This window comes from Anoplophora glabripennis, unplaced genomic scaffold (assembly GCF_000390285.2).
Source record: "Anoplophora glabripennis isolate ALB-LARVAE unplaced genomic scaffold, Agla_2.0 scaffold451, whole genome shotgun sequence".
Taxonomy (NCBI): Eukaryota; Metazoa; Arthropoda; class Insecta; order Coleoptera; family Cerambycidae; genus Anoplophora; species Anoplophora glabripennis.
The window spans coordinates 9,567-37,397 of record NW_019416652.1 but is presented as its reverse complement, the minus strand read 5'-3'; the positions used below and the strand labels follow the sequence as shown (position 1 = coordinate 37,397).

The 27,831-nt window shown below is 34.1% G+C and overlaps 2 protein-coding genes across 2 annotated transcripts; one reads left to right on the top strand and one right to left on the bottom strand.

The window, feature by feature from the left end:
• Positions 1-602: 602 nt before the first annotated feature.
• LOC108909674 (nucleolar protein 11) lies at positions 603-8,047 on the top strand. Its single transcript, XM_018714070.1, has 4 exons — positions 603-914; positions 3,700-3,864; positions 3,920-4,271; positions 6,891-8,047. The coding sequence occupies exons 1-4, from the start codon at positions 783-785 to the stop codon at positions 8,024-8,026; spliced, it is 1,785 nt and encodes a 594-aa protein (XP_018569586.1). The 5' UTR covers positions 603-782; the 3' UTR covers positions 8,027-8,047.
• A 3,636-nt stretch (positions 8,048-11,683) lies between these two features.
• LOC108909677 (COP9 signalosome complex subunit 1) lies at positions 11,684-25,271 on the bottom strand. Its single transcript, XM_018714074.2, has 3 exons — positions 25,120-25,271; positions 18,461-19,807; positions 11,684-11,814 (listed from the first exon to the last, which is right to left on the bottom strand). Exons 1-3 carry the CDS (start codon positions 25,147-25,149, stop codon positions 11,734-11,736), a joined length of 1,458 nt encoding a protein of 485 aa, XP_018569590.1. The 5' UTR covers positions 25,150-25,271; the 3' UTR covers positions 11,684-11,733.
• Between the last annotated feature and the right edge of the window lie 2,560 nt (positions 25,272-27,831).

The window sequence follows — 27,831 nt, the reverse complement described above, 5'->3', positions numbered from 1 at the left end:
CCTTAGCAAAGCGCATCCCAGGCTGCATAGCCGCACTACCCTACCCAACCATACCACACATAAACATGACACTACCCCCGGGGTTTACACAGACGAGCCGGCGAAGCAAGAAGAGCGCCAGAAGAAAGGGCCCTAGCCGGCGGGGCCCAGCCAGGACAAAAGGAGGTCCCACAAAGCGCCTACACCGGCCGCATTTGCGGTCGGGGTAGACGACGGATGGGGCCCACCTACGAAGGCTGTCCAGGCCTACACGAGATGAGGCAGGATAAAGAGGGATAATCCCCCTCGATCCCAAATCATTGAGGCCAATTTCTAGCCATGGAATAATGGCGCGCGCATTAAGGTTTACTTCAGTACCGATAGGTATTGCCAGAAAATGTACCGGATCGTATTGTATCGTAAGCCGTAATATCGGTACAAAATATCGAGTATTGGAATGAAAAAACCTGGCCCTGGTACTCAGAAAAATTGTATCGTACCGTGCATCTCTGAAGCTAACCAAATTATATGTGGTTTGGCAACCGACTCCTTTTAGCGACCTTGGTTTGGGTCGCCAAAAACGTCCTATTTATTGTGGATAACCTATAAATTTTGAACATTTGAACACACTATTCAATAATCAGTGTACGTTTTGTACATTAAATATTTTTTAATGCATAATGCACAAATGATTTGTATGCATGTTTCTGTATTGAGAGAATTCATATAGGTACCCTAATTTGTTATATCAATGTTGTTAATTTGTAGTAACTATTTTTAATGTAAAAACATATGCATACATTATGGCAAAATTAGGATCATATTATGGTTTGTGTCCCCTAATTGAAAGCAAAACTCTGTTAGGCATTTCTGAAGATTCAGAAAAAGAAAATGTAATTGTTACATTGGGAAAAAATATTGCTGGAAAATACAGGGTGAGTATTTTTTGGACTGTATTTAGGTCGTGATTTTTGTTGGAACTTCTTTAACCTGTTCTACTATAAACCATTTATCAGTTGTCAACCAGTGTTTTTTCATTATCGAAAATTCTGGCTTACTATAATTAGCTAATTGCCTTAAATTAAAATTTTCAGATAATGTACTTTTAAATTAAAATTAATTGTTCCCAAAAATTCAATTTTGAGTTAACCAATCTATATACAGGATGTCCCACGGTGATGAGACATTAGAAAATGTGGGCAATAGTGTTTTCGGACATGCCCTTCTCAACTAAAATATTGGCGTCCACCTAACGGTTCCGGTTATACCGGAAGTTGACGTCATCTTCGTTATTTTAAATATAACACCCTGTATATTATTGCAATTTTGGATTCTACGCCAATTTTTAGGTGAACTTTCATAAAGGTTTCCTATTCTTAAAGTTAACCGTTTTTGATATATTTAATTCTTTTAAAAAAAAAATTAAAAAAGTACTGCCTAATTCAAAAAGATGTATATTTTACAATAATCAAGTTAGAGCGATAAAATTTATAAGGGACATAACTAACTCTAAGCTTCCCTGTCATAATTCAAAATGACTTAATTTCATACAGGATGGTAGAAATTTAATGCCGAATTTAGTCAACTTAAAACCGTCTTAACTTATTTTTTTTACTGTATATTTTTGCGCAACCTGATGAACAACTTTGTTCTCTTTCGAATGGCATAATGGTTCCCTATACCCTATACCTATCTCTTCTCGTTTTTAAGGTATTTACTGTTTTTCGTGAAGTCAACGTATCGCATAATTTCTTGCGAGGATGGTTGTGAAATTTTTAGTGGAACTTCAAAACAAGCACCTAATCTATCACTGGTTTATTGTCAATTTAACACATTTAGTGAATGTTTATTTGAGTATTATTTATTGTTAAAGAATGGAAAACGTTAACATCTATTCAAATACTGACAATCTAAATTTATTATTTATTCATCGGAGTGTCAGAAGATAATAAATACAACTTGCAGAGTATCTAATAAGAGATGCACTCATTGACTACCAATCAGTAGGGATAAATTAAAAATAATTTTATTAACAGATTTACATTTACATTACATAATACAAATAATTATTATTTTCTAATTTGCTCTAAGTGACCGCCATCTACTTGTAAACAGTTGTGTATCCTTCTTGTTACCCCATCTGTAACAGCTCCAGATATTTGGGCAGCAGGTAAAGTTTCAAAGGCTTCTCTTATAAAGGCAACTAGGTTTTCTTTGGAATAAACTGGCGTTGAGTACACTTTCTCTTTTACTGCACCCCAGATATAAAAATTTGGTAGTGACAGATCTGGAGATCTTGGTGGTCAATCCCAGGATCCTAGATGTCTAATCCACCTGTCTTCAAACATTTCATTTAATTGACAGGATACTTCGTTTCCACAATGAGGTGGAGCACCGTCTAGCTGGTACCAACTGCACCCCCGTGACGCTATTGGCAACTTTTCCTCGCTCGTTACATAGTGTACTATTCTGTCTTATTGTCAAAATTGATGATAGGTGACATTGAATTACTCACACCTTTTCACATCGGAAAATTGTTGTCCAAATATTCAGGTAGAAAACCAGTATAATAAATGGAAAGCATAGGTTCTGAGCTACAATTTGCTGTAATATTAATACTTACTGTATTCTTTTCTGGTAATCTGTATTATGGGGGTTTTCATTCCTGCCTCTTTTTTAGGGTGTTTCTCAAACCTTTGGAAATATTGAATGAGCTATAATGATTTTTTCATGTCATATTCGTAAAAAACGGGTTTCAAAGAATAAATTCTTATACTATATATTATATACTGAGACACAATACTTAGATGTTTTCTCCGAGGCTGGAAGAAAATGTGGAGCCAGCGCAAAACTATAAATAAAATAAAACAGGCAAATTTTTGCCGGGATCGATTAATACAAAATGCATGTAACTGGTTTTATATTGCTAAATATTTGCCCAATTTGGTTTAGTTGATTGGTTTTCCCTTTAACTTTGTAAAAAAAATGTAAAGTTTGACTGCCAACTAAGCTCTAGTCTCGATGATCCCATAAAGTTTTCTTAAAGAAGGATTTATTTTTCTCTGTAAAATGGAACACATAAGGAAAGTTTGAAGCTCCCCCTTTCAAATAAACTTTGTTTCATGTATTTTCATCAAGAAATGAAATAGTAGTCGCACATTTAGCGCAGCGCCGCTTTGAATTACATGTTTTTCTGACTGATTTGCATAAGAATCGTCATTTTATGTAAATCCCTAAATATTTCGTAAATAACGCACTGTATGAAAAAATCTATAGAAACCTTGTTTGCAGACAATTTTATGCTCTATAACTTTGGTCCTTTGAATGCTTGTGAAATTCTCAACACTTTTCATGTTTTTTTTCAGTTTTTCGGCTATGTCCCGAATTTTCCCGGTCTGCTCCAGAGCAGAACAATTTTTTTTTCTCATCTACTAGCAAAATACTAGTCATGCGTAAGAAATTGTGCACTTCGGAGTTACTGCCTCTATCCCAAAACCTCTAGCAACGACTATAAAATGACATGTCTGGTTATTAATTAAGATAATTCTACTTCATTTAAATTTTAAAATGAATTTAAATTAGCATAATACCTACCCTTTAATAAAGTAAAAGTACAGCAGCTGATACACAATATATGTTACATATAAAATTTTTATCAATAATTTACTTTAATAAATAGTGAAACACATTGTAGTACTAAAAAGAATATATTTGTCACAGCTTTCGGATCAAAAACAAGTATGTTGCTGGAAGACAAAAGAAAAATTTAGCTCCCCAGTATTATATGACAAGAAAAGTTCTAAGTATGTAGCAGCTTTCAATCAGTCGTACATTAAATTGTGGAGTTATGAAGACGAAAATTTAGATAAATTGAAGAAATACAAGGTACTATGATAAGGGTATTGAAAATATGACTGTTATTTTGTGTTTATATTTGCAGTTTAATCAACAAATATATACAATATTTTCCAATAATGAGGATACATTTGTTTTATTTGAAAATGGAAATCTTTATACTCTTGCAGAAGCTCTAGAATCAAGGAAAACGTTAAATTTTGAGGGAGTAATTTCAAACATTGAAAAAATTGATGATGTCCTATATGCAAAAGTAAATGATCAGTTTTATGTTGGATTAATTGTTAGATCTGAGGATGAGCTTTATTTATATTGGACAAAGTATAATTCAGCAAAATGTGTATTTATAAAGAAAAAGCTATACAGAGACACTTTATACAGTTTGAAGGGCTGTGTTATTCATGTTATGGAAAACACTGCACATTTATTAACTTTATGTAAGTATATAAATGGATTTATTGCGCATCTCCAAATACTTTTGAAAATTATTGCATTGCATTGTCTATAAGTGCCAAATTTTTAAGGTTTAATAAGCTTTTTAAATATTCCACTTTTAAATGTACCACTGTCTTTTTTTATTTTTCCTTATACAGGGTGTCACCTAACGAATGTTACATACTTGACTAGAACCCAAATCGTTTCGATTTAACCAAATTTACTTGTGTGGTTATGTTCCTATTAGGTTAAATCATCCAGGGCGTTCATTTCACTACAACCCTTTGTAACTTTGGTGTATGTTTAAATTTTTACACTTAACTATCACAAATAAGTAGAGAATACACAAAAAATGTATATCTATCAAAAGTCGAAATTATGCTCGGTTATGAAGATATTGCAGAAAATATTTATTAACACATTCTCCATATTTTTTTAAAATAACTACGTATCTATAATAAACATAATAAATAACATAATTAATAACATAATAAACTGAAAGGTGGCAGTAATAAAAAGTCTACCAATTTATAACAAATGTTCTACATGTCCCCCTTTCTCTTCGACGCATTTTCTTAAACATTTTATGAAACTATTGAAAATAGGAAACGAATTATACGTTCCTTTGACTTGTCGTATGGCATCTTTTATTCTATCCCAAAGTTCTTCTCCCATATTAGGTATTACCACAGACCACCTAGACTGGCCGTATCTAATTCTAATGCACGGGTACCAGTGAATGCAAAATCCGGGGAAGGGGAGTGTGGAAGGCAATCTGATTGCGCGCATCTTTAAGCAGATCCGGATTAAGTAATATTTTTATTACATGTTAAACATTATATTGCATCTTATGACAAATATTCAATTTTAAGTTTGTAATTCAGAAAAAAGTATATTTTAGTTTCATATTAAATAAAACTACAAAATAATTTAAATATATTTATTGTCCTCTAAATAATATTAATTTATTTCCCTTACAAGTTCTATCAAATTCATGTTCATGCAAATTGATGTTCATGCAAATTTTCAAATATGTTCACATTCAAAAAGTTTTTTAATACATTATAAACAATTTTATTTTTCTGTAGCCTAGGTGTTCTGCTTTCATCATTATTAAAAAATTTTATTAATTTTTCTGTTTCTTGGCATATTACTATGACATCTTGAGATGAATACGTCAAACAACCACAATCTTTAATAAAAATTAATTGACTACGAATACTGTGTATTTGACATTAAACTATTTACAGTCTTCACATTTTATTGGCTTTATTAGAGAACTTGTTATTATTACGAAACCGCCGATATATACTATAATGTACATGCTAGTGTCCAGTCCTGTTTTTTAATAGCCTTCACCCATCTCCATTTTATGTCAACATTCCTTGGAAATCTATAAAAATTTAAATATTAGGTTTGAAAAATCGAAGCGTACTTGATTATTATTTTTTTGTCACAAAACTCTCTGATTTTTCTAATCACATTTTGCCAACTCTCCTTTTCCAGGGTGCTGAACATGAATCTGAAATTAGTTTTGTTTGCGATTTTTTCAATTGAAAAAAATATTTAATTAATTTTCAGCTATCTCGAAATGGCGGGAATAGGTAAAATTTCATAAAAATTTGAGACTCGCAAAGTAAATAATTACTAAAAATATTTTACAGTAATTCATTCATTATTTTATAATAACAATATCACGTTAATCACTACACTATATGGGCGAACAAAATTATAAAGCTAACCCTGGAAACTTGTGACGTCAACCGAAAAATGGCCTACATATTTACCTTTTATATATTCCTTTTTTTTTACTTACCTAAAGAAGGAAACTTTTCGCCTCTCTTCACCAACTCGATCACTTCTATTTATACAATGTTTTACAATACACTTGCCCATGATAAAACGTCTAATTATTGAAATCACAGCGATGTGTATACGTCAAATGCTAGGACACGACTGAGCACTGGGCTCCAAATCAGGCTCCTAAGTGTTTTCACCAAAGTCGCTCTATAAGCCAGTCTAGGTGGTCTATGGGTATTACAGAGTTGTAAACAATTCCTTTCAAATGACTCCAAAAGTATAAGTCTAACGGATTAAAATCTGGACAGTGAGAAGGCCAAGGAAAGTCATGATTTTCAGAAACAAACAGTAACTTATCAAAATTGTCATGTTATGGATATGTAGTTATTTCCAAAAAATATGGGGTATGTGTTAATAAATATTTTCTGTAATATCTTCATAACTGAGCATAATTTTGACTTTTGATAGATTTTTTGTGTAGAATAAAATTCTCTACCTATTTCTGATAGCTGTTTGTAAAAATTTAAACATACAAAAAAGTTACAGAATATTCACAAAGGGTTGTATTAAAATGAACGCTTATGTATGATTTAACTTAATAGGAACAATCACTGCATGAAGAGAAACTAAGCAACAGCAATTTTGCTCAAATCGGTTAACTGGGTTCTGAGTTGTGGAGAAAACAAGAAATAAAAAAAGAAATTTTAACATCTTGTAGGTTTTTTGCGATGTTTAAGCAAATTTGGTTAAATCGACACCATTTGGGTTCTAGATTATACCCTTGAAGTACCCTTATATAACTTATTTACTTATTATTTCAGGGTCAGATGGGAGAATTTTTTCATACATTCTCGAAGAATCTGACATGCCATTTCCAGGAGAGTTATTCACAGTAATACAACACATTTCGACAAAATACACTGTTTGCATATCAGCTTTAGATGAAAATTATATGGCTATGTTTGGAGCAAATTCTAATGAAGAAGGGGCCATACTAATTATATATAATACTCAATTTAAAGTGACGCAATCAAAACAGTCTTTTAAATTGTTTACAAATGGTGCGAAGTTGTGGAACTACGAAAATAATTTGTTATTACCAGTTGGACAAAACTTAGCAGTTATTCCCTATTATCTAGAAACAGAACAACTAGCGGCCTTAATAGGTAGTCACAAATCGATACAAAGTGAAACCAATGCTGATGTTACTCTTGTACAGGAAACAGAAATTGTTTCTTGGGATCATAAGTTTAAGTTAGGGGATAAACAGATCCCCGAAACACTTAAATTAAAAATGAATGACCTACTTAAGCAAGGTCTTCCAGAAAGTATAATTCTAGAAGAATTATTAATCGTAATATTCAGAAACCAAGATATTAACTTCTTATCGTTATGCATCGATTATTTTTCTGATATACCTGAAAAATATATAGCAAAGTTATTAAAATATTTAACTGTTTTAGATTGTACAGCATTTCCTAATCAGTTGGAACATCCGTCAAAATCATTTCCATCTGATTTACAACCCATTAGTAGAACTGAACTAATTGACAAAATTTTATGTAAACCGTTTAGTGAAATTTTACTTCTGCCATATCTACGTTCTGAACTTACCCTGAGTAATGTCGTCACTTTATTAAATTACATATGTTTTTTATGGTCTGAGGATGGTCATTTACTTCCTGTCAAGAATGTAGTGAAAAACTATGAAAAATTAATAGAATGGAGTTTCGTCATAATAGATGCAAATTATCAGAAATTATTACTTTCCAAAGATAATTCTGTAATGGAAGCATTAAACAACTTAAACAATTTAATTTTGCAGCATTTAAGTTCATTTGAAGATTTAAAATTTCTCTCGACCGTTTTAAATTACTTTAAAATGAGAAAACCATGTAGTAATGGTATAGGAACCAACAATATGAAATATTCTGTCGAACAAGTATGTTTGTACTGATAAGTAATAAAGTTATTAATTATAAAATGTATATTATTTGTATTCCTAACAAATCCAAAAAATTGTCTGGGAATTATTTAAAAAATTTAAGACATTAGACTGAGATTTTACCAGTGGTGCCTGGTGCGAGGGGACTCTAGGGCGCCACCCATCCTAGAAATTTTCATAAAAATTTAATTTAAAGTTTGGTTTACAAAGTTATTTAGATAATTCAATATATTAGCCTTATGAAAACATTAAAAAGGAAATGTATTTTTAATGTGCAGTCAATTTAATTCGACTTACAAGATTCATTTGAATAACACTGATTATGTGGGCTCCTTGTAGCTCACTCATAAATCTGTAAAGTGTGTACAGCGGTGGTCATGGTTGCCATCAATAATTAATTGGATTGGATGAGAAAATCAGAATATTTTTTTATGTAACGTGCTGTTAACCCCCTTCGATTAGAAAAATCTTACCTAAGAATAGAGGGAGGGGTACTGCAAAACTTACGGTTTCTTACGTGAGGGTTTGGGGGGACAAATATTAAAATAAATGCTCTTATGTAATTTGTACAAGTCCCCTAACTGGCCAAAAATAGGTGAAGTTGGTACCTTAACCTTACTATTTATTATTGGTATTTCAGAACTTCATGAAGAAATAGATAAAAATTACATTGCAAATTTTTTCCCAAATTTCTTCAAATCTTTGTAAATAACTTCGCATTCAAATGAAGTTTGTCACGAATTATAGTTATATCATGAATTTATTTCATTCTTCACGAATTAGAACATGTTTTAATTTTCGTCGACTTCTTTATAAAGCTCAGAAGTACAAACCACTAACAAATAAATAATGAGGTTAATTTATTTGAGCACATGTTCACAGGAGTCTTCCCATACAAAAGGTTGTAACAATATCATTTTGATCCGAGAATATTATTCTTTGAGTTTCTAGTAAAATTATTCGGGTTTACTAACATTATGCTCATATTCCTCAAAAATTTTTGCTTTTGGAATTCATAACATCAAAGTCTAAGAAACAGCATCGCATGTTTATTTGGAATCTCTATGAGAAATATCTTTAATAAGGGCACAGTGATATTGTCACGATCTGATTTATTATTTGTCGTACCTTCGAAGGCACCAACCCTCGTAGCACTGGATATCGAAGTCGCATCGCAGGGATACATCTTACCCCGTACGACAATGTCGGAACAAGCTCTTTTGCTCCGAAAGTCTTGTAGACGTCTGGTAGAAGACACTGACTCTACTATTAAATGTGGGTCTCTCGAGGGAGCCCTAAGAAGCAAGGACAACTACTGCTAAATTTGGAAGTACGCTGCCACAATAACGTGCGTACTATTGCTTTATGCCGGTGGGTCAGAAAGAAAATGCCTCGTAGGGGTTTGACAAGGAAGGTTGCCTCGACGAGTGACCGCCTAGAAGTTTGACGAGGAAGATTGCCTCGGATTTGCAGATCTCAATGGAGTCTGAATTGTAGGTCTCGTAGGAGCCTATGTGTGTACTTTGTACCGAGGTGCGGGTCTCTCGATGGAGCCGGCACAGTCGGAATCAAAGTCTTCGTCGGAGGGTCGCAAGCCTCGGACGGTATGCAGGTCTCTGGAGGAGCCTGAAAGTATCGCTGTTTCGTCGCAGGGGGCGATCGAACAGGATCTTCGCCTCAGGTTGGGCTACCTCGGGCGGGACGCAGGTCTCTGGAGGAGCCTGGAGTATCGCTGTGTCGATGCGAATGGCTATCGCACAGGATCTTCGTCGGAGGTGGTCAGTCTCGGACGGTTTCGCAGGTCGCAAGTGGATCCTGGAGTTTACCGCTGTTTCGATGCAGGGGGCTATCGAACAGGGTCTTCACCTCAGGCTAGGCTACCTCGGGTGGTTGTCTCGTTAAGCGAGTAGTGGTTGCAAAGCACTATCAATATCACGTCGAGGAATGGCAGCCTCGACGGAAGCCTCGTGAAGCGAGCCTGTGAGCTTGAGCTCCAAAGTTCTTGAGCTTGATGACAGGGTTTTTTCAATCAAACCGTGGAAGATATGTTAAAAGTATATATTGAACAGAATTAACAAACAATAAAGGTTCACAATTAACATATACAAGTTATTTACCATGAATAAGATTTGTTACACAATTGCTCTGTATCGCTTTCCGTCTCATGTACTCCCACTGAAGTACTGTAAACGCCAAAAGTAGACGTTCGATCACTTTTGTGGGATTTCCATACTTTTGGCGGACCGGGCCTTGAATTGTCCGCCAAAATCTCGAACCAAAATCATCCATCGTCCCCATCAACGCCGGGACTCGTTCCCCTCTGGCCTCTACGGATTGTCGATGTCGGCGTCGGGGATTTTGGAGTTTTTTCCAGGTTTGGGAAAAACTCTACCCGCGGTCTCGGCTTGGGCTGCCGAGCATCGTATCCAACCGCCAGAGCGGTGGAACCTTCGGAAGACGGTCCTTTCGGCCCAAAGACGGGGAAATTGGAAAGATAGGTGATATTTTCCCCGTCCTCGTAAAAGGGCCTACGGAGGTCTTATTTCTGGATGGATTCATTTGAAATTTTGTGTTTAGATACACGGCATGACATAGTGCCGTGGTTGGAGGGTTCGACCGAGATCGCGCGGATACTTTCGGCGGCAGCTCTAAAGGCGTGAAAACCTATTATGGCTTAGCTGGCCGTTAGTAGTCGCTCGATTCGGCTCGAATTTGGATATGATAACCACCTAGGGATGCTCTAGCGTGGTTTTGAGGTTTGGCCGAGATCGAATGAGCGGAACGGCTGAAAACGCGGAAAACGTGAAATCCGCGTTTCCCCGTATAACGGCGGTTTGGCTGATTCGATTCGGACGAAAATTTAGTAAGATAATGCCAGCGACTTGAGGAGTGCTGCATTAAATTTTGACACCGCTCGCTCAATAACTTTTCGAGTTATTGAGCGATCGATCAATAACTTTTCGAGTTATTGACGATAGTGTCCTTAACCAATTCGAAAGGTTGGTAAAAATTTAGATGCTAGTTTCCAAATATCGCCTCGAAGCATCCCGGGGTTCGTCTGCAGGTTGCGAGAGTCGCGGCAGTGAATACTACGCGCCGGGATGGCAAACCCAGGCGAGATCGGTTGCGATGCAGGTGACATTGGAAACATCGGTGAATTTGGTCTTTAGGCTTTAGAAGCGCTATCACCGGGAGGATCGATGTCGTGTTATGGGGCGACGTCTGCACTGAGATGCAGAGTCGCGGAAATTGCTCTCTGAGGGTATCGAGTTCGATGTCTGAAATGATACCGTGGAGGCTTTTTTGATTTGCCCGGCCGACGGCGATTAGTTTCGCAACCATGGCGGGTTTTCGGTTTGGATTGGAAAGGTAGGCAAATTTGAGTGTCTTCCTCCTTCCCAATTCAATGATCTCCGGCATATCTGTAGGTACAAGACGACTTCTAGGAATATACTGGTTGTTCTGAAATCCTGAAGCTCGCTCGAAGGGTGGAATATGACAGTTCTATTTAAATAAATAGTACATGTTTCCCTTTACCTTTTTTTTTATCACCCAGTACAAAATGATTTTAAAATGTGTATACTCTCAATTTTTTTTTATAATTTACAATATACTGACAAGTATACACAGCATATAAAAATAAGAGGTTATAAAAATTAAAGATGGAAACAATAAATAACAAAACTTTATTATACGATGCAAAATGTTACATGATTGTTTTAATTCCTTGCCGTTAAAACATTACTTGTACCTGGTGTTACTGTAATCTCTACTGCTTGACTCGATTCCCTTTGTGGGCTCTGTAATAATGTTAATAGTTATTTGATTTAAGCTCGTTTTACATTTATCAATTTTTCACCCAATAAATTTATTGGCAGAACGTAAATTTGTAAACTTTTAGAATAAAAATCAAAACAAAAATGAGTGATATTTACAAAATGTCTAGCAAGTTTGAATATAAACCAATATATCCCTAAGGCCAATACTGAATGTAACTAACATTCATACCACTGAACAGAAAAAATGCCCAAAATCGGCTAATAATTTAGAAACGGTTTTAGTCTTCAATTTCTTATTTTATTGAAGGTAGAAAATTCTAACAATTTTTATATTATACTCACCTCACCTGTTAAATCGCCAATTTCTTGGATGAAAAATTGGTAAATGAAAATATGTTTGTATTCAAAACAATTAAATATACAGTACCTATACAGTCCATACAATATTTGTTGAAATTGAATTCCAAGAAAACGATAAAGTTCTGTTATCGGAACTACTTTAACACTTTTAACAGTTTACCGTGGTAAAGGCGTGCCTGGAAATTTTCTGTCAATGTTTTTCTACCTCGGGTGTCGAATGCGGTTAATTCCAAGAAAGTGACGCAGAGGTCTTCATAGAATTTTATCTGAACAAATATCGTACGGACTGTACACATAGTGCCCTAAAGAAGGAAAATTTTATTTATGAGAATATGTCATTTAAGAAAATTCGTGTTTGTGAAAAATGTTACTACTTGATTTTACCCAAATTTGTTGAAATATAAAATAGAGTCATTAAGAGATATTGGGTGGTATGAATAAAAACAAAGTACTTACTAATACTTTAAACTTTAGCGTTTTCTATACAGGCTGTTACAAATTTGCTTTTCACTACAGGGATCTCGAAAACGGTAACAGATACAAACTAGCTTAAATGGAGGCAAAGTTGTGTAATCAGGGGACCAACATTGTGCCTCTAAAAAATCAAGGCTAACATGATCAGTTTTCGAAATATTTGAAAAAAAAAAACGAAATTTTGGAAATCCGTTTTTGTTTCATTTCAGCCTTGTTTGAGGTGATATTGAAAAAAGAAAAACACTCTCATGGCTACTTTTTGCCTTCTATCGAATGGCATAATCAATTTTTATATGTAACGTTTCGTCTCTTCAGGACCATCATCAACTTCATTTTTTTAAATACGACCCTAGAAATTTTATTACATTTTTTGCAAGCCTTCATGGCCCCCAATACTGTACTGCCTCAGCTCGAATCAGATTCAGACATTTTGTCTCGAAAAATTCATCTTCAGTTTATTCGTTCCAAATTTATCTAAATTTTTTATTTAGATTTATTTGTTTATTGAATTATCGTACACTGTGAAATCCATCTAGTTATTTAAACTATTACCACCACGCCATTAAAATAAAAAATGATTAGAGTTTTAAGCCCGTGCTTATAGTTATTTCTAGGCTTCTCCGATGCTCAAAATTCAAACAAATTCCGATCTATTTTTTTTCAGGATATTCATACAAATACATCTGACATGCTCTTCCATAGTTGCAGGTACAGATATAATAAATTCCAATAATATTACGCTGATCTTCATTTTCAACCTTTGCCAAAACGAGTGTTTTTGAACATTTACTGAAATTTTTTAAAGAATAATATTCAGTTGGCGTTTTGGTTGTTCATATGCATTTTTAAGAATTAATTTGTCATAATAAAATTAAAACTGTAATAATGTTTTAATTTTGATGCAACAACTTAATAGTTAATAATAATAAATGTTTTATTGTAATGCGTGGTTAAATAACTATAATAGATGGATTTCACAAGGTCTAACGACACTTATAATGTACGATAATTCAATAAACAAAGAAATCTAAATAAAAAATTTAGATAAATTTGGAACAAATACATTGAAGATGAATTTTTCAAAACAAAATGTCTGAATCTGGTTCGAGCTGAGGCAGTACAGTATTGGGGATCATGAAGGCTTGCAAAAAATATAATAAAATTTCTAGGGTCGTATTTAAAAAAATGAAGTTGATGATGGTCCCGGAGAGACGAAACGTTACATATAAAAATTAATTATGCCATTCGATAGAGGGCAAAAAGTGGCCATGAAAAAGTGTTCTTAATTTTTCAATATCACCTCAAACAAAGCTGAAATGAAACAAAACCGGATTTCCAATATTATAATCTTAGAATTCTGAATGTTCTCCAAAATTCCAAAACCTGTAAGGAATAACACGAAAAGAATACCATTTCCAGTGTTATAATATCAAGCATGATTTCGTAACTTCAAATACATCTATAATCCAATAACAAAACAGAAAATTTCAGTAAAATTTTATGATTTTTTTTTTATTAATAATCATTTGCTTCTGATATACAGGGTATTTGTAAATAAGTGCAAAATATTTTAGATGGTGGTTGGCTGTTATTTTGTGGAAAAAAGTTCATATGAAGGTAGGTCGAAATATGCTTTGTTTCCGAGATACAGTTTAAATTTATTTATTTTTTTTTATTAATTATTTCAGTTTTAACGATATTCACTCAAAATTTAAAAAACACTTTGGATGGATAAGTGTGCATTTTATGGGGTGATCCGAATATTTCTACTTGCACCAGTGGCGTTCGTGCGAGAACGTCACAACCTTATTGAATAAAAAAAAAATGGTACGCCACTGGCTTTTTCCCGTTTTCATATTTTTTTAGAAATCCACCATCACTTCTGAATGAAATTGGTCTCTTCAATTTTTTTCGTAGGAAGCATCATTTTTTAGAAAGAAAATAAAACATTTTATTGCAAGTTGTGTATTTTTCATTTCTATCGATACATTATCTAGTAGGTTATTGTCAATATTTCTAAATAATATACAACCAACAAATTTCGAGTCAATACCTTTAAATCTCCGAAAAAATTAATAAAAAATTAAAATTTAAACACTGTATCTCGGAAACAAAGCATATTTCGACCTACATTTATATGAACTTTCTTTCACAAAATAACTTCAGCAACCACCCCTTAAAATATTTCACACTTATTTGCAAACACCCTGTAATTACAAGGATCATGTTATCTCATGTTAAATGATATGAAATAAGGTTTTTTTTACAAAATAATTAAAATATATTTATGATTTCCTTGGGATCACTAGCAATATCAATTAGTGACATTTTTCTAAATTTAAAAAAACGCAACACCCTGTATAAAAAATCAAGAAAACATTTTTAAAAGTTTAAAACAAATAGGAACTTTTATAGTGACATTTTCTGATAAATTTATAAAGAAAAGTTTCTCCTCTTCAGGACGCAATCGTGGGGCACATTGTGTACAGGCCGTTACAAATTCGCACCTCACTACAGGGATCTCAGAAACGGTAAGAGATACGAAGTACCTTAAACGGGGGCAAAGTTGCATAATCAGGAGACCAATATTATGATTCTAAAAAATCAAGATTAACATGATTAATTTTTGAAATATTTAGAAAAAAAATTTTGGAAATGGAAATGGAGATTAAAACTAATATTTTATTGTAACATGTGATGCTAATAGTTTAAATAACTAGGTGGATTTCGCAAGGTCTAGCGACACTTAGAAAGTACGATAATTCAATAAACAGTGAAATCTAAATAAAAAATTTAGACAAAGGAGGAGGGCCTCTAAGGCCGGTTTTTGACCTAATTTATTTTTGCCTGAAAAAAATCTGAAAAAAATTTTTTTAGTACCTACTAGCAATAGTGAATCGTTTCCACCCTAAACGGACCAACTCCCTCACCCCCCTTTCCCCCTCCACCCCCTTAAATGAGATAATAATAATAATGCATTTATTGCCCAACAGAACAAATGTTCCAATTACAGGACAAAAAAGTATAGACATTAAAGTACAAAACACTAAAAATATAAAAAATTATAGTTCTAAATAAATGCAAATAGATATATAAACTACAAAATACGTTCTAGTTTCTACAATATCAATTAAAATTTATTAAATTAAAAAATTGAGTTGCTACAGATAACAAATTATTTATGGTACAGTGGTTTATATCACACTGCGTAGATATTAAATTATAATTATTTGCCATAACAGATGGGAGATTTAAGAAGTATGTTGGTTTTAGCATTCCCACAATAGAACATGGAATCAGCACGAGACCCATGTCTAGGAACTCGTATATTGAAAGAACCCAGTAGATATGCTGAGTCAATTCTGGCATGAAAAAGTTTAAATAGGAAAGATAAACTATTGAGTATTCTTCTATTCTGCAAAGACTGCATTTTGAATCGATCTAACAGCAGCCTATGTTCATATCCTCTATTTAGATAATAACCATCAATTTGAAAGCTTAAAAATTTAAGAAAACGACATTGAACTTTTTCAAGCTTGTTAGTATGTATCTGGTAGTAAGGGTACCATATAAGGCTGCAGTATTCTAATTTAGAACGAACTAATGAGTAAAACAGGCACTTCAATGCAGTTACGTCATTAAAAGAACTTGAATTTCTGACTATAAAACTCAAAGCTCTATTAGCCGCATTTATAATTGCATTGATATGATCAGTGAAGGACAGTCTATTGTCATATATTACACCTAAATCCTTAACATTACCGCAACGTGCTAGTAACGCATTTTCAACAGTGTAGCCAAATACTAACGGTTCTTTTTTGGATATAAACGTGCAGACCTTACACTTATCTATGTTAATAGGTAATTGATTATTTCCACACCATCTACTTACAAGATCTACCTGCTCTTGTAGTATTAAACAATCTTCCAAATTAGATACAATGAGAAACAGCTTCAAATCGTTGGCAAAAAATAGATGATTAGATTTTAAAGACAGAGATAAATCATTAATAAATAAAATAAAAAGAAGTGGCCCTAAATTTGACCCTTGGGGTACTCCAGATGTCGCTATAAAATTTTCAGATTTAAATCCATTATATGAAACATATAGTTCACGTTGAGAAAGATAGGAATTAATGAGAAGAATCAGATTATCGTTTAAACCGAATAAACTTAACTTATTAAGAAGTATGCCATAATTAACTTTGTCAAAAGTCTTCGAAAAGTCTGTATACACCACATCAACTTGTCCCTTGTTATCCATATGATAAGATGACACACATTGAATAAATCGAAAAAGAAAAAATCAATAATTATATGTTTATATGTTTGTGCATATTTGATTAGCGACTTTGAATTCCGTGATTCTGAATTCATAATTGTAATCAGTGATCTAGAAGATTTCTATAAACAAATATTTGAGGATTATGAAGATCTTTTTAATTTTTTTGTCCGCCATATGGAATACGTCATTTTGAATTTCATAATTCTGCCTTCAGATCAGACCCAAAAACCCCACTACACAAAAATGTATGCATTTTAAAGACATTTTAATTTTTTTGTCCACCATATTGAATCCGCCATTTTGAATTTAGTGATTTAGAGGCCAGATTCGTAATCATATACCCAAAAAACCCATTACAAAAAAATTCATGCATTTTGAAGACATTTCATTTTTCTTGTCCGCCATTTTGAATTTCGTGATTCTGAGACCAAATTCGTGATCAGCCACCCAAAAAACTCTTCATATGTAAGATTCATAGGAATTGATTGTCTTTCGCATCTCTAAGCTCTTTAAAGATTCCTCTAATAAGCGATGGTTTCCCCGGCATTTAAGGGGGTGGAGGGGGAAAGGAGGGTGAGGGGGTTGGTCCGTTTAGGGTGGAAATGATTGAGTATTGCTAGTAGGTAGTAAAAACTTTTTTCCGATTTTTTCATCCAAAAATAAATTAGGGCAAAAACCGGCCTCCTTTGGAATGAAATACATTGAAGATGAATTTTTAGAGACAAAACGTCTGAATCTAGTTCGGGTGGAGGCAGTACAGTATTGAGGGTCATGAAGGCTTGCAAAAAATGTAATAAAATTTCCAGGGTTGTATTTAAAAAAAATGAAGTTGATGATGGTCCTGGAGAGACAAAACGTTGCATATAAAAATTGATCATGCCATTCGATAGAGGGCAAAAAGTTGCCATGAGAAAGTGTTCTTCTTTTTTCAATATCACCTCAAACAAGGTTGATATGAAACAAAAACGAATTTCCAAAGTTTAGTTTTTTTTCAAATACAGTGCAACCTCTTTAATCCGAACACACGTTAATCAAATCAAAAATGTGAAAAGCGTAAAATAATACATATATGTATATATAACTACATGTTTATGTTTTACCTTATATAAGTTTTGTGTCTTATATGATTTATATTTATACATATTATTATAATAAAATGTGTATGTACTTACATAATATACATGCCTGGCAATGTGGTGTTTGGATTAAAGAGGTTGCACAGTACTTTGAACACTAATCATATTAGCCTTTATTTTTTAGAGGCATAATGTTGGTCCCCTGATTATGCTACTTTGCCCACATTTAAGCTACTTCGTATCTCTTACCATTTCCGAGATCCCTGTAGTGAGAGAATTGAATTTGTAACAGCCTGTATAGGTATTTAATTTGTAATTTTTTTAATTACATTCAAACTTGTATTATTTCAAATTGACCTAGAGTAACTAAAATTTAAGAAAACCTTATAAACACGTTTACGTGATTAAAATTTAAGTTCATTGTGACCCATGACCTTTATTTTTGTCTAGTAACTAACAAATTGGAAATTACCTTAACATGTATTTTATTTTTTAAAACTGCAGCTCTTAAAATTAGCATCCTAGTTCTCCTTTGGTACTCCTTTCCCATTAACAAACTTTTTTCAAATGTGGTACTCCTCTGATCAACATCTTTAGCGAATAAAATTTTGTTATGAGAGTCTATGCGAGCCTGAATCTGACCATCTAGTATTAACTGCATTAATTCGTCTTCTAAAGCAGAAACAGTCCTGTTGAAAGCCAAAGCCATTTTATGCATATCTGCTGATAAGTAAGGACTAAAATATTGGATCAAGGCCCTATTTCTAATTTGGGTATACAATGTATTTACGTGAGGGGCAAGATACATGTCCAATAAAATGTTGTCCTTGATTTCGTCCAATAATTTCAAACATGACGCATACTTTGACTCATAAAATTTAAAAATTATATCCCGTAACTGAGGTTCTAATTCTAAAAACAGTTTGAAGGAACTACTGAATATGACATTTTTTTGTAATTCATGTCTATCGAAAGTGGCAAGTGCGCAGAGTCCGCCGTACATAGCAACGTTGTTTGGAGACAGCAATTCTGGGAAATCACAGTGATCTAAATTTGCTTGTAGGAAATGTTTTGCGGCTGACTTGAACTTTTTCGTAGCCAATTCAGCTAATCCGGCAGCACATTTTAGTTTCGTCAGAATTATCTGATTTGCATCTTTAGTTTGAGTATCGGAAAAATCTGGCGTCCCTTCAGCTTTAGACACGTAACTCAAAACGTGAGACCAATTTTCAAGATGTACAGACACTTTAATAACGTTTAAACACATATTGACTATGTGTTTTCCGCTCGTGCAATAATCCCTAGCTCTGGAATAACATTTTAAAGCATTTGACAGATCTCCGCAATCCAGATAATGATCCCCCAAATCGTCGTGGCCCCTTCTAATACTCTCCTTTATAGAATTTGATTTGTAATTTTTCAAGTCATTATCCAACTTTTCTAATTTTAGAGCAGCTTTTTTTGATCTGGTTTCCATCCACATGCTATCCATAGTAGGAATATCTTGAGAAGTCGATGGGGCTGCTACATCGGGGACGCTCATAGCCGTCGTAGCTTCTCCTAACTTTTGATGAAGTACCTGATATAAGTTAACATTGTATGTCGTCATAACGTATGATATGGCCATTTTAAGTGCTTCTAATCTAAGGGAAGGACAATGATCCGCTATATAAATAAGGCGGTATAATTTGGCTAAACCGATATAGCTATTAGCATATACTTCCAAATCTAAGGAGGGATTTTCAACTGTGTAGTTCTCCTCTTCGTTATTATCGTTATCCTCAGGTGGAGCATCGACTTGCATTGGCTCGACGGCGTTCTGCAAAATTTATATCGTTATTGATTGAAACCATTCGTTACAAGTCCAATTCATTGAAATTATTTTCATAAGGTTTGGTTATATCAGAAGTCAACACCAACTTATTTATTCTTGGCCAATTGAATAAAGTTATGAAATTGACTACAATAATCTTTGTTTTACAAACTTAAACATTCCACGAATTTAGTTAAAGGGAAACTTGAGAACAGACCTTATTAAATAACAAGTAAAATGAAAATATGCAATACTATACTCCACGGTCGAAATTATAGAAAGTGATTCATCGTTAGCTTTTGGACTAGTAAAGGGGATGAAGCGTGCCGGGAACGAAAATCCATTGGTGTGTCTGCGTAAAAGGCAACAAGATATAGAAAATAATGAAAAAAGATAATAAAACATAACATCTAATATTTTTTACGGTTTGCTATAACAGGCACTTTGATTCATTTTAATTATTACAGTAGGCCTAAGAACCCAAAAACCTCTAACTTTGCCGGGACAGGTCCGATTTGGCTGATTTTTTGTGCAAAATGTTCATTGAGACACTACTATCAAGGCAGGCCAAAATCTAGATGCCCCCTCCCCCCCGAATTCCCCCCCAATGGGGGCTTGGCTAATCTCAACAAGGTACATTCTTCATAAAGCTGCCTTCCCGAGCGGGCCAAATGTTCCACTTGGGGATTTTGAGGTGCCCTGAATCCATTTTTCGGGTCGAATCGCCTTTGCGACCTTCCCAGGGGTGTGTAAAAGGACGTCTGGGGGTTCAAAACCCAGCTTTATGAAGAATGTACCTTGTTGAGATTAGCAAAGATTTCCCCCCCACCGGGCGGAATTGGGGGGGGGGGGAATCTAGATTTTGGCCAACTTTGATAGTAGTGTCTCAATGAACATTTTGCACAAAAAATCAACCAAATCGGACCTGTCCCGGCAAAGTTCAAGGTGAAAACCTACTTTGACGCGACTATACATCATTGCATCTAACACAAAGAAGTTAGTCCAGACTTCTAGGGCAGGACTACATCAAATTGATAATTATACACGGTGTGTTGCATAAGAACTGACACAGAGCAGGGGAACCCAAAATATGGTGAATTAACGCAACTTACCTTTATACTAAGCTGCACTCCTGAGAAGTTATAGGCCTTGAAAGTGGGGTTTCAATTTAAAAAAAAAAAATCAATTCAGTTATACTTGAAGTTAGAAAAACCACAGAGTGACCGCAAAATCTGCCTGTTTTTGATACTTTGACATAGGCGACAGGAAAAATCCTAAAAATGTTTTAAAAATATCCAAAAACTCGTCATGAAAAATGAAAATGAGCATCACTTTCAGTTTTTTGAAAATTTTCGAAAATCACCCTTATTTAGGGGTTGAAAAGACAAAAAAAGCGAACAAATTAAGAATCATCAACAGTTGTAAAACCCCAAATATTTCTATGTTGTTATCAAAATAATATTATTTCACATTATTTACAATTTTTGTATATTTGGGGGATGATTTTACCCCTTGAGGGACGATTATTTTTTTAAATGATTGATAATGTATGGGAGTACTTGGGTATAAATTATTCTAATGAATGTATTTTCGTTATTTATATTTTTCATGCATTATAATTATTTTATGCACTTTGAAACCGATGGTTGAACTTAGGTGTGGTTTTACGCTCATTTAGGGGTATTTTCCTTCGGATCTAGTGATTGTGGGCTATTAATGGTTCAATTGTCATGTATAAAAGAAAAAGAATAAAAATTGTAACTTTCAATATATTTTTTGCATTTTTAGGCGTTTAGGGGATGATTTCACCCCTTTAGGGATATTATGGGTTGATTTTCAATCCGGACAAGACCATATCAAATAAGAAATTAGATATTTTCACGTTCATAATATTATTTTGATAACAACATAGAAATATTTGGGGTATTACAACTGTTGCTGATTCTTAATTTGTTCACTTTTTTTGTCTTTTCAACCCCTAAATAAGGGCGATTTGCGAAAATTTTCGAAAAACTGAGTGATGCTCATTTTCATTTTTCATGAGTATTTGGATATTTTTAGAATATTTCTAGGATTTTCCCTGTCGCCGCTGTCAGTCTCAAAAACAGGCGGAAAAATGGCTTTTTTTGCAGTCACTCTTTACATGGTGTGAGTGTACCAAGAGTATTAATCGACAGTAAGTTGTAAGTTCAATTGAGGCATTTTAAAGGGTTGATAAGGGATGATGCACCATTAAAATGTGACAGAATTTTTTTACTCGACGGACTTAAAAAATTATTACTTTATTTTATGGGGAATTTAATTCTAAAACTTTTCTTACTCTTGTTAGTTTTTAAAAAACTTTATCAACAAAAACATGGAAAATTCAAAAGATGGCTATGAATTAAACGTCAAACTTGATAATCAAGAAAAAAGTTGGAACAATATTAATTTAATAGAAAAACAAACAACTTAAACAACAGAAATAACATAACAATTTGCACTGGTAAGTTATAGAAATTGTTCAAAATGATCACCGTTTTCTCTCAGGCATCCTTTGTCGAAAATTGAAGTCTACTCTACCCAATGACTGCTGATTGTTTCTAACGAATGTGCATTTATCCATAATTGAATTCCACAATTCTGCTCGAAACGTAACTGGCAAGGAATACACAAATTTTTTTTAACGTTCCCCAAAGAAAGAAGTCACATTTGTTGAGGTCTGGTGATCGTGGAGACCAAACTTGTGGGCAATTATTCCCTCTCCCAATCCATTTATTTGGATACTGGTGGTTTAAAAAGTCTCTAACGATATTACTAAAATGAGGAGGTGCTCCATCATGCATAAACCAATGAACAGAGTTGTAGTGACACCTCGTCAAGTAGATCCAGGAGAAATTCTAAATAAGTTTCACCATGTAGTCGATTCAATAAAATAACTGGACCAATTAAATACCTATCAATAACACTGATTCAAACATTTATTTTAAACTCGCGTAGGAAATGTTGAGGAATTACTGAATGAGGGTTTACATCGGAATAGTCATGATTGCTATGTAAATTTGTAATACCTCTGCGGGTGAAATAACTAAATCATTCGATAACAATTCTTGCACTTTTTGGATATGATATGGGTGTAGTAGATTATGTCTGATCACTCGGTGCACAGAAGTTTGCGATATACCAGTTTGTCTAGATAGAATTCTAGTACTAATATGTGGGTCATCTTCAATAATTGTATTCAAAATAAATTCTTCGTCTTGTGCCCTGATTGCAATGGCATGTTCTCGAGTGTTACTGAGCAACTTGCCCGTTTCTTGAGTTTGCCTTCCAACAAAGGAGAATGTTTTTCTATGGGGGATTACAAAATTTGGTAATCTTCTCCGATATTCTTCGACACTTCTTCTGTAGTTTCCTTCACAGAAACCTAGCACTAATAATATTTCAAGTTGTTCGCTAAATGACTTTTTTTCCTGATCGTCAAGTTTGACGTTTAAATTCATAGCCAACCTTTGAATTTTCGATGATTTTAAATAACAGCTACACTACGTATTATTAGTTAATCGTGTTTTTGTTGAAAATGACAAAGTATTTGAAAACTAACACGAGTAAGAAATGTTTTAGAATTAAATTTCTCATAAAATAAAGTAATAAATTTTTAAATCCCCCAACGGGGGAAATTCTGTCACATTTTAGTAGTGCAGCATTCCTTATCAACCCTTTAAAATGCTTCAATTGAACTCTACTTACTGTCGATTAATGCTCTTGGTACACTCACACCGTGTATCAAATTTGGTTTTTCTTAGTTCAAGTATAACTCAAATATTGATTTTTCTCGAAATTTGAAACTCCACTTTCAAGGTCTATAACTTCTCAAGGGTGCAACTTAGTATAAGGTAAGTTGCGTTAAATCATCATATTTTGGGTTCCTCTACGTGCCCCTGCTCTGTGTCGGTTATGCACCTTGTAAAATTAATAAGCCTCTCGCTTGGTTGCATTGAGATCAATATTCTAATCAATCAATCCGAATTAGTCATTCTTAACAATGATCCTTGATATTAACATGTTGCTCTTATCTGTAATAAATACTTTATAAATCCTTTGAATTTCAGTTTATAATCGATTCAATCCTTAATGTCAATTTGACATAACACAAAAAAGGTAATATACTGGATGATGATGACATAATTTAAAGTACAGGATGAAAATGACTGAATCAATCACAGCCGAATTAATTTATACTTAAATTGTCACAAAATAATCAAAAGTGGTACTTCTAATCACCTGGGAACAGCTCTGTTGATGAACCTACATGTTATACCATGGACTGCCAACTTTTGGAAAGTATAAACCGAGGTATAAACATATAATGCGCTCATTTTATTGCAGTATCTATTAAACTTCAATTGACTGAACTTTCAAAACATCCACACAACTCGGCTGTCACTTTACAATGTAAACAAAATAGTTGTTGGTTGTTGATTGCTGTACAAGCCTTCGAGTAACCAAAACTTTGATTACAATTAAATGCAACAATTATTACATAAAACTACTTATTTCATGAGAGGTAAACCGCAGTTATAACTTTGTATAGCAGAATTCCTCCACTCAAGGGATTCCCCTAATTTTCTCTGTAAGTTCCCTTGACTTCCTCTTGAATTCCCCAACTTTCCCTTGGGGTTTCTCATGAATTCCTTTGACCAAATTTTAAATTTCCGTTTTTTTTTTTATTATAAAACAGATTTTTACTTTATTTATATGTACAAAAACCAAATTATCCAAATTACATATAAAAAGTTTTGATAATATACAGGGCGATTTCCAACAAGTAGAAACATATTTAGAGGAAGAATATCAAAAATGTTGTAAGTTTGCCTTATAAACATCTGACAAATTATTAACTGTTTAGAAGTTTCATGGAGTTGAAGTTAAAAAAATATTTAGGGCATTTACTCAAAAACAAGTCTACATTTTTTGTATATATAAAAATATATACTGTATTTGTTTTCAAACGCAGGTTTTCTTTCAATATTGCCCTTCATATAAAAGTTCCAAAATAATAATAAAATATTAATAGGGTGGTCGATTTCATCGCTTTCTAGACATAAAAATAATTGAAACTAAGACTATCCTTTAGTAGTTGCATTAAAATTTATCTCGCAGATTTTTTTCTAATTAAAAAAAATAGGTTTGTTTAGTTAAATTTGCTTCTGGATTTAAACTAATTTTTGCTAGTTATTTATAAACTATATTATACACAAATTAAAAAACGCAACATTTGACAGAATTGCTATGTTGTACAAGTAATGTTTATTTGTGAAATAAATATACTGCATTACCTGAGCTATCATATTTGGTTGTATAGGCATTCCGTTTCTATATATTCTGAATTATTTAACTTTGTGCCTCGAAATCTTATTAAAGATATGTTATTATTATTATTATTAATGCTCACTGACCATTGAAAACGTTAAAAATATGAAGAGTATTGAAAACTGCCGTCATGGAGACTACACACACAAGAAGGCAAGAAGCACGAACTCCATGTAAACAAATAGATGTTTTCTTTTNTACACTACTATTGACCCCCCCCCTAAAGGTTAGAACAATAAAATTGTGGTCCCTAATTTTTTCCCGGCTAAATGACAACCCGACTGGGCTAATAACAAAAATAATCCGTTGATAATGGATATGGATTCATCCGAAGAAGATATGTTGGGCACAGTATGATTGACAACAACAACCTGTAATTAAACTGAAATTGAATAACTGTTCAGAGTAACCCTAAGTTGCTATTAGGTGCTGATAGCTACTATTTTTGCCAAATCGAAAGGCCCTCTAGTATATAAGGGTCTATAAATGGAGTAGATGTATGTTTTGTTTAACCTAGAGTTTGTNCAACAACCTGTAATTAAACTGAAATTGAATAACTGTTCAGAGTAACCCTAAGTTGCTATTAGGTGCTGATAGCTACTATTTTTGCCAAATCGAAAGGCCCTCTAGTATATAAGGGTCTATAAATGGAGTAGATGTATGTTTTGTTTAACCTAGAGTTTGTTCAAATCACGGTGACTTCTAGTTTGGTCTGAGCTAACCAAGTGGTAAAACAAATGCAGCTATTATATTATCCGGTTACTAAAATAAGTAACCGAAGTAATTCAGTTGCCATTATTGCCAATAATAAATATTTTTCTCCTCCGTTAATGTAGGGGTAGAGGTGGGCGGGGGTCACCTCCAGAGCGCTCCCGGTGCCTCCCGCCCCCCCCCCGGAAAATAAAACAATCCAATAATATTATATTTTTGGACAGACTAGCCGGCTGGCCAACTGGACCAGGGAGACCACAGTATACTAACTACTATACTATACTATGTATATCTGTGCTGTAGTTATGCCGGAGTTAGGCCGGTGTCCCATGCATCTGAATTCCGACGATACGAAGGTCCGAAAGTGTTCCTATTGGTTAATATACGGTGAGGTACGTAAGCATCTCAGGATAACTGATCGTGAGCAGTCACAACTTTGATTTCAAATGATAAACCAAGCTATTATGATTTAACGGCGCGGTTAATATACATTCAAATTTTTAATGTTCATTTTCATCGGAAATTTTTTAAATTCATACGACGTCGGAAAAAGTAGAAATAATTTTATCTTTTATCCGAAATCGTACGTTTTTTAACCTCACTTTTTTATTTCTTAACATGCTATGATTGTTGTTTATACCAACAAATACTCGCGCCATTATTCCATGGCTAGAAATTGACCTCAATGATTTGGGATCGAGGGGGATTATCCATCCTTTATCCTGCCTCATCTCGTGTAGGCCTGGACAGCCTTAGTAGGTGGGCCCCATCCGTCGTCTACCCGACCGCAAATGCGGCCGGTGTGGGCGCTTTGTGGGACCTCCTTTTGTCCTGGCTGGGCCCCGCCGACTAGGGCCTTTTCTTCTGGCGCTCTTCTTGCTTCGTCTTGCTTTAAACTGAGGGTGTTTCCACCTTTGAGTAAGGGATAGAGCCTAGCCCTGGTGGTCTTCGCTCGCGCCACCGTCTCCACTATGTGCGGTTTCCACGTGAGACGCTGGTCCATCGTCACGCCCAGGTATCGTGTTTGTCGATTCCAGGAAATGGGTTCGTGGGATAGTGCCAGTCTGTCGAGGTTTTGTGGAACTTTTCGTTTAGTAAAAAGGATAGCGGAACTTTTCTTGGGATTAATTTTGACTTTCCACCTGTTGCACCAGGTTTCAAGTTGGTCTAAGAAGTTTTGGAGGAGGGTGGCGGAATATCTAGGATCTACAGATTGGGATGTGATTGTCAGGCCGTCGGCGTATAAGTATATGTTGGTGTTGGGGGTATGTGGGATGTCGGAGTTGTAAATGGTATATAGGATCTTGGTGTAATGTTTGACAGCAGATTGTCTTTTGCTGATCATATTAATTCAAGTATTAAATCCGCTTATAGTATGCTAGGCTTTGTTATAAGAAACACAAAATCTTATACCGATATAGGTGCATTGAAGAGTCTATACTATTCACTCGTACGTTCGAAACTCGAATATTGTAGCCTTATTTGGCACCCATGTTATCAAATATACAGTAACCACTTGGAAAGAATACAGCGGCGTTTTCTCAAATTCCTGTCTTTTCGTGTTGACAATTTTTATCCTGACAGGGGATACAACCACCAATTACTATTACAAAGATTCAGTATGCAGTCGCTGAATACTAGAAGAGTGGTTGCAAGTTTATCTTTTTTATATAAATTGTTTCATGGCATGGTTGATTCCCAGGCTTTAATATATCTTTTTAATATACGTGTTCCGAGACCTGGCTCTCGTGAGAATTCACTGTTTTATTGCCGAAATGCCAGAACAAATGTACTTGTAAAATCTCCTGTTTATTTAATGGCTAATAATTATAACCAAATAGCAGATGAGTGTGATTTATTTCATTGTAATTTTAAAAATTTGTTAAGAATTGCCTCGGATTACTTCAATAATTTTCAATATTAGATAAAGCTTTTGCTGTTTTCCTCTTTGCTGTTTATTTATATAT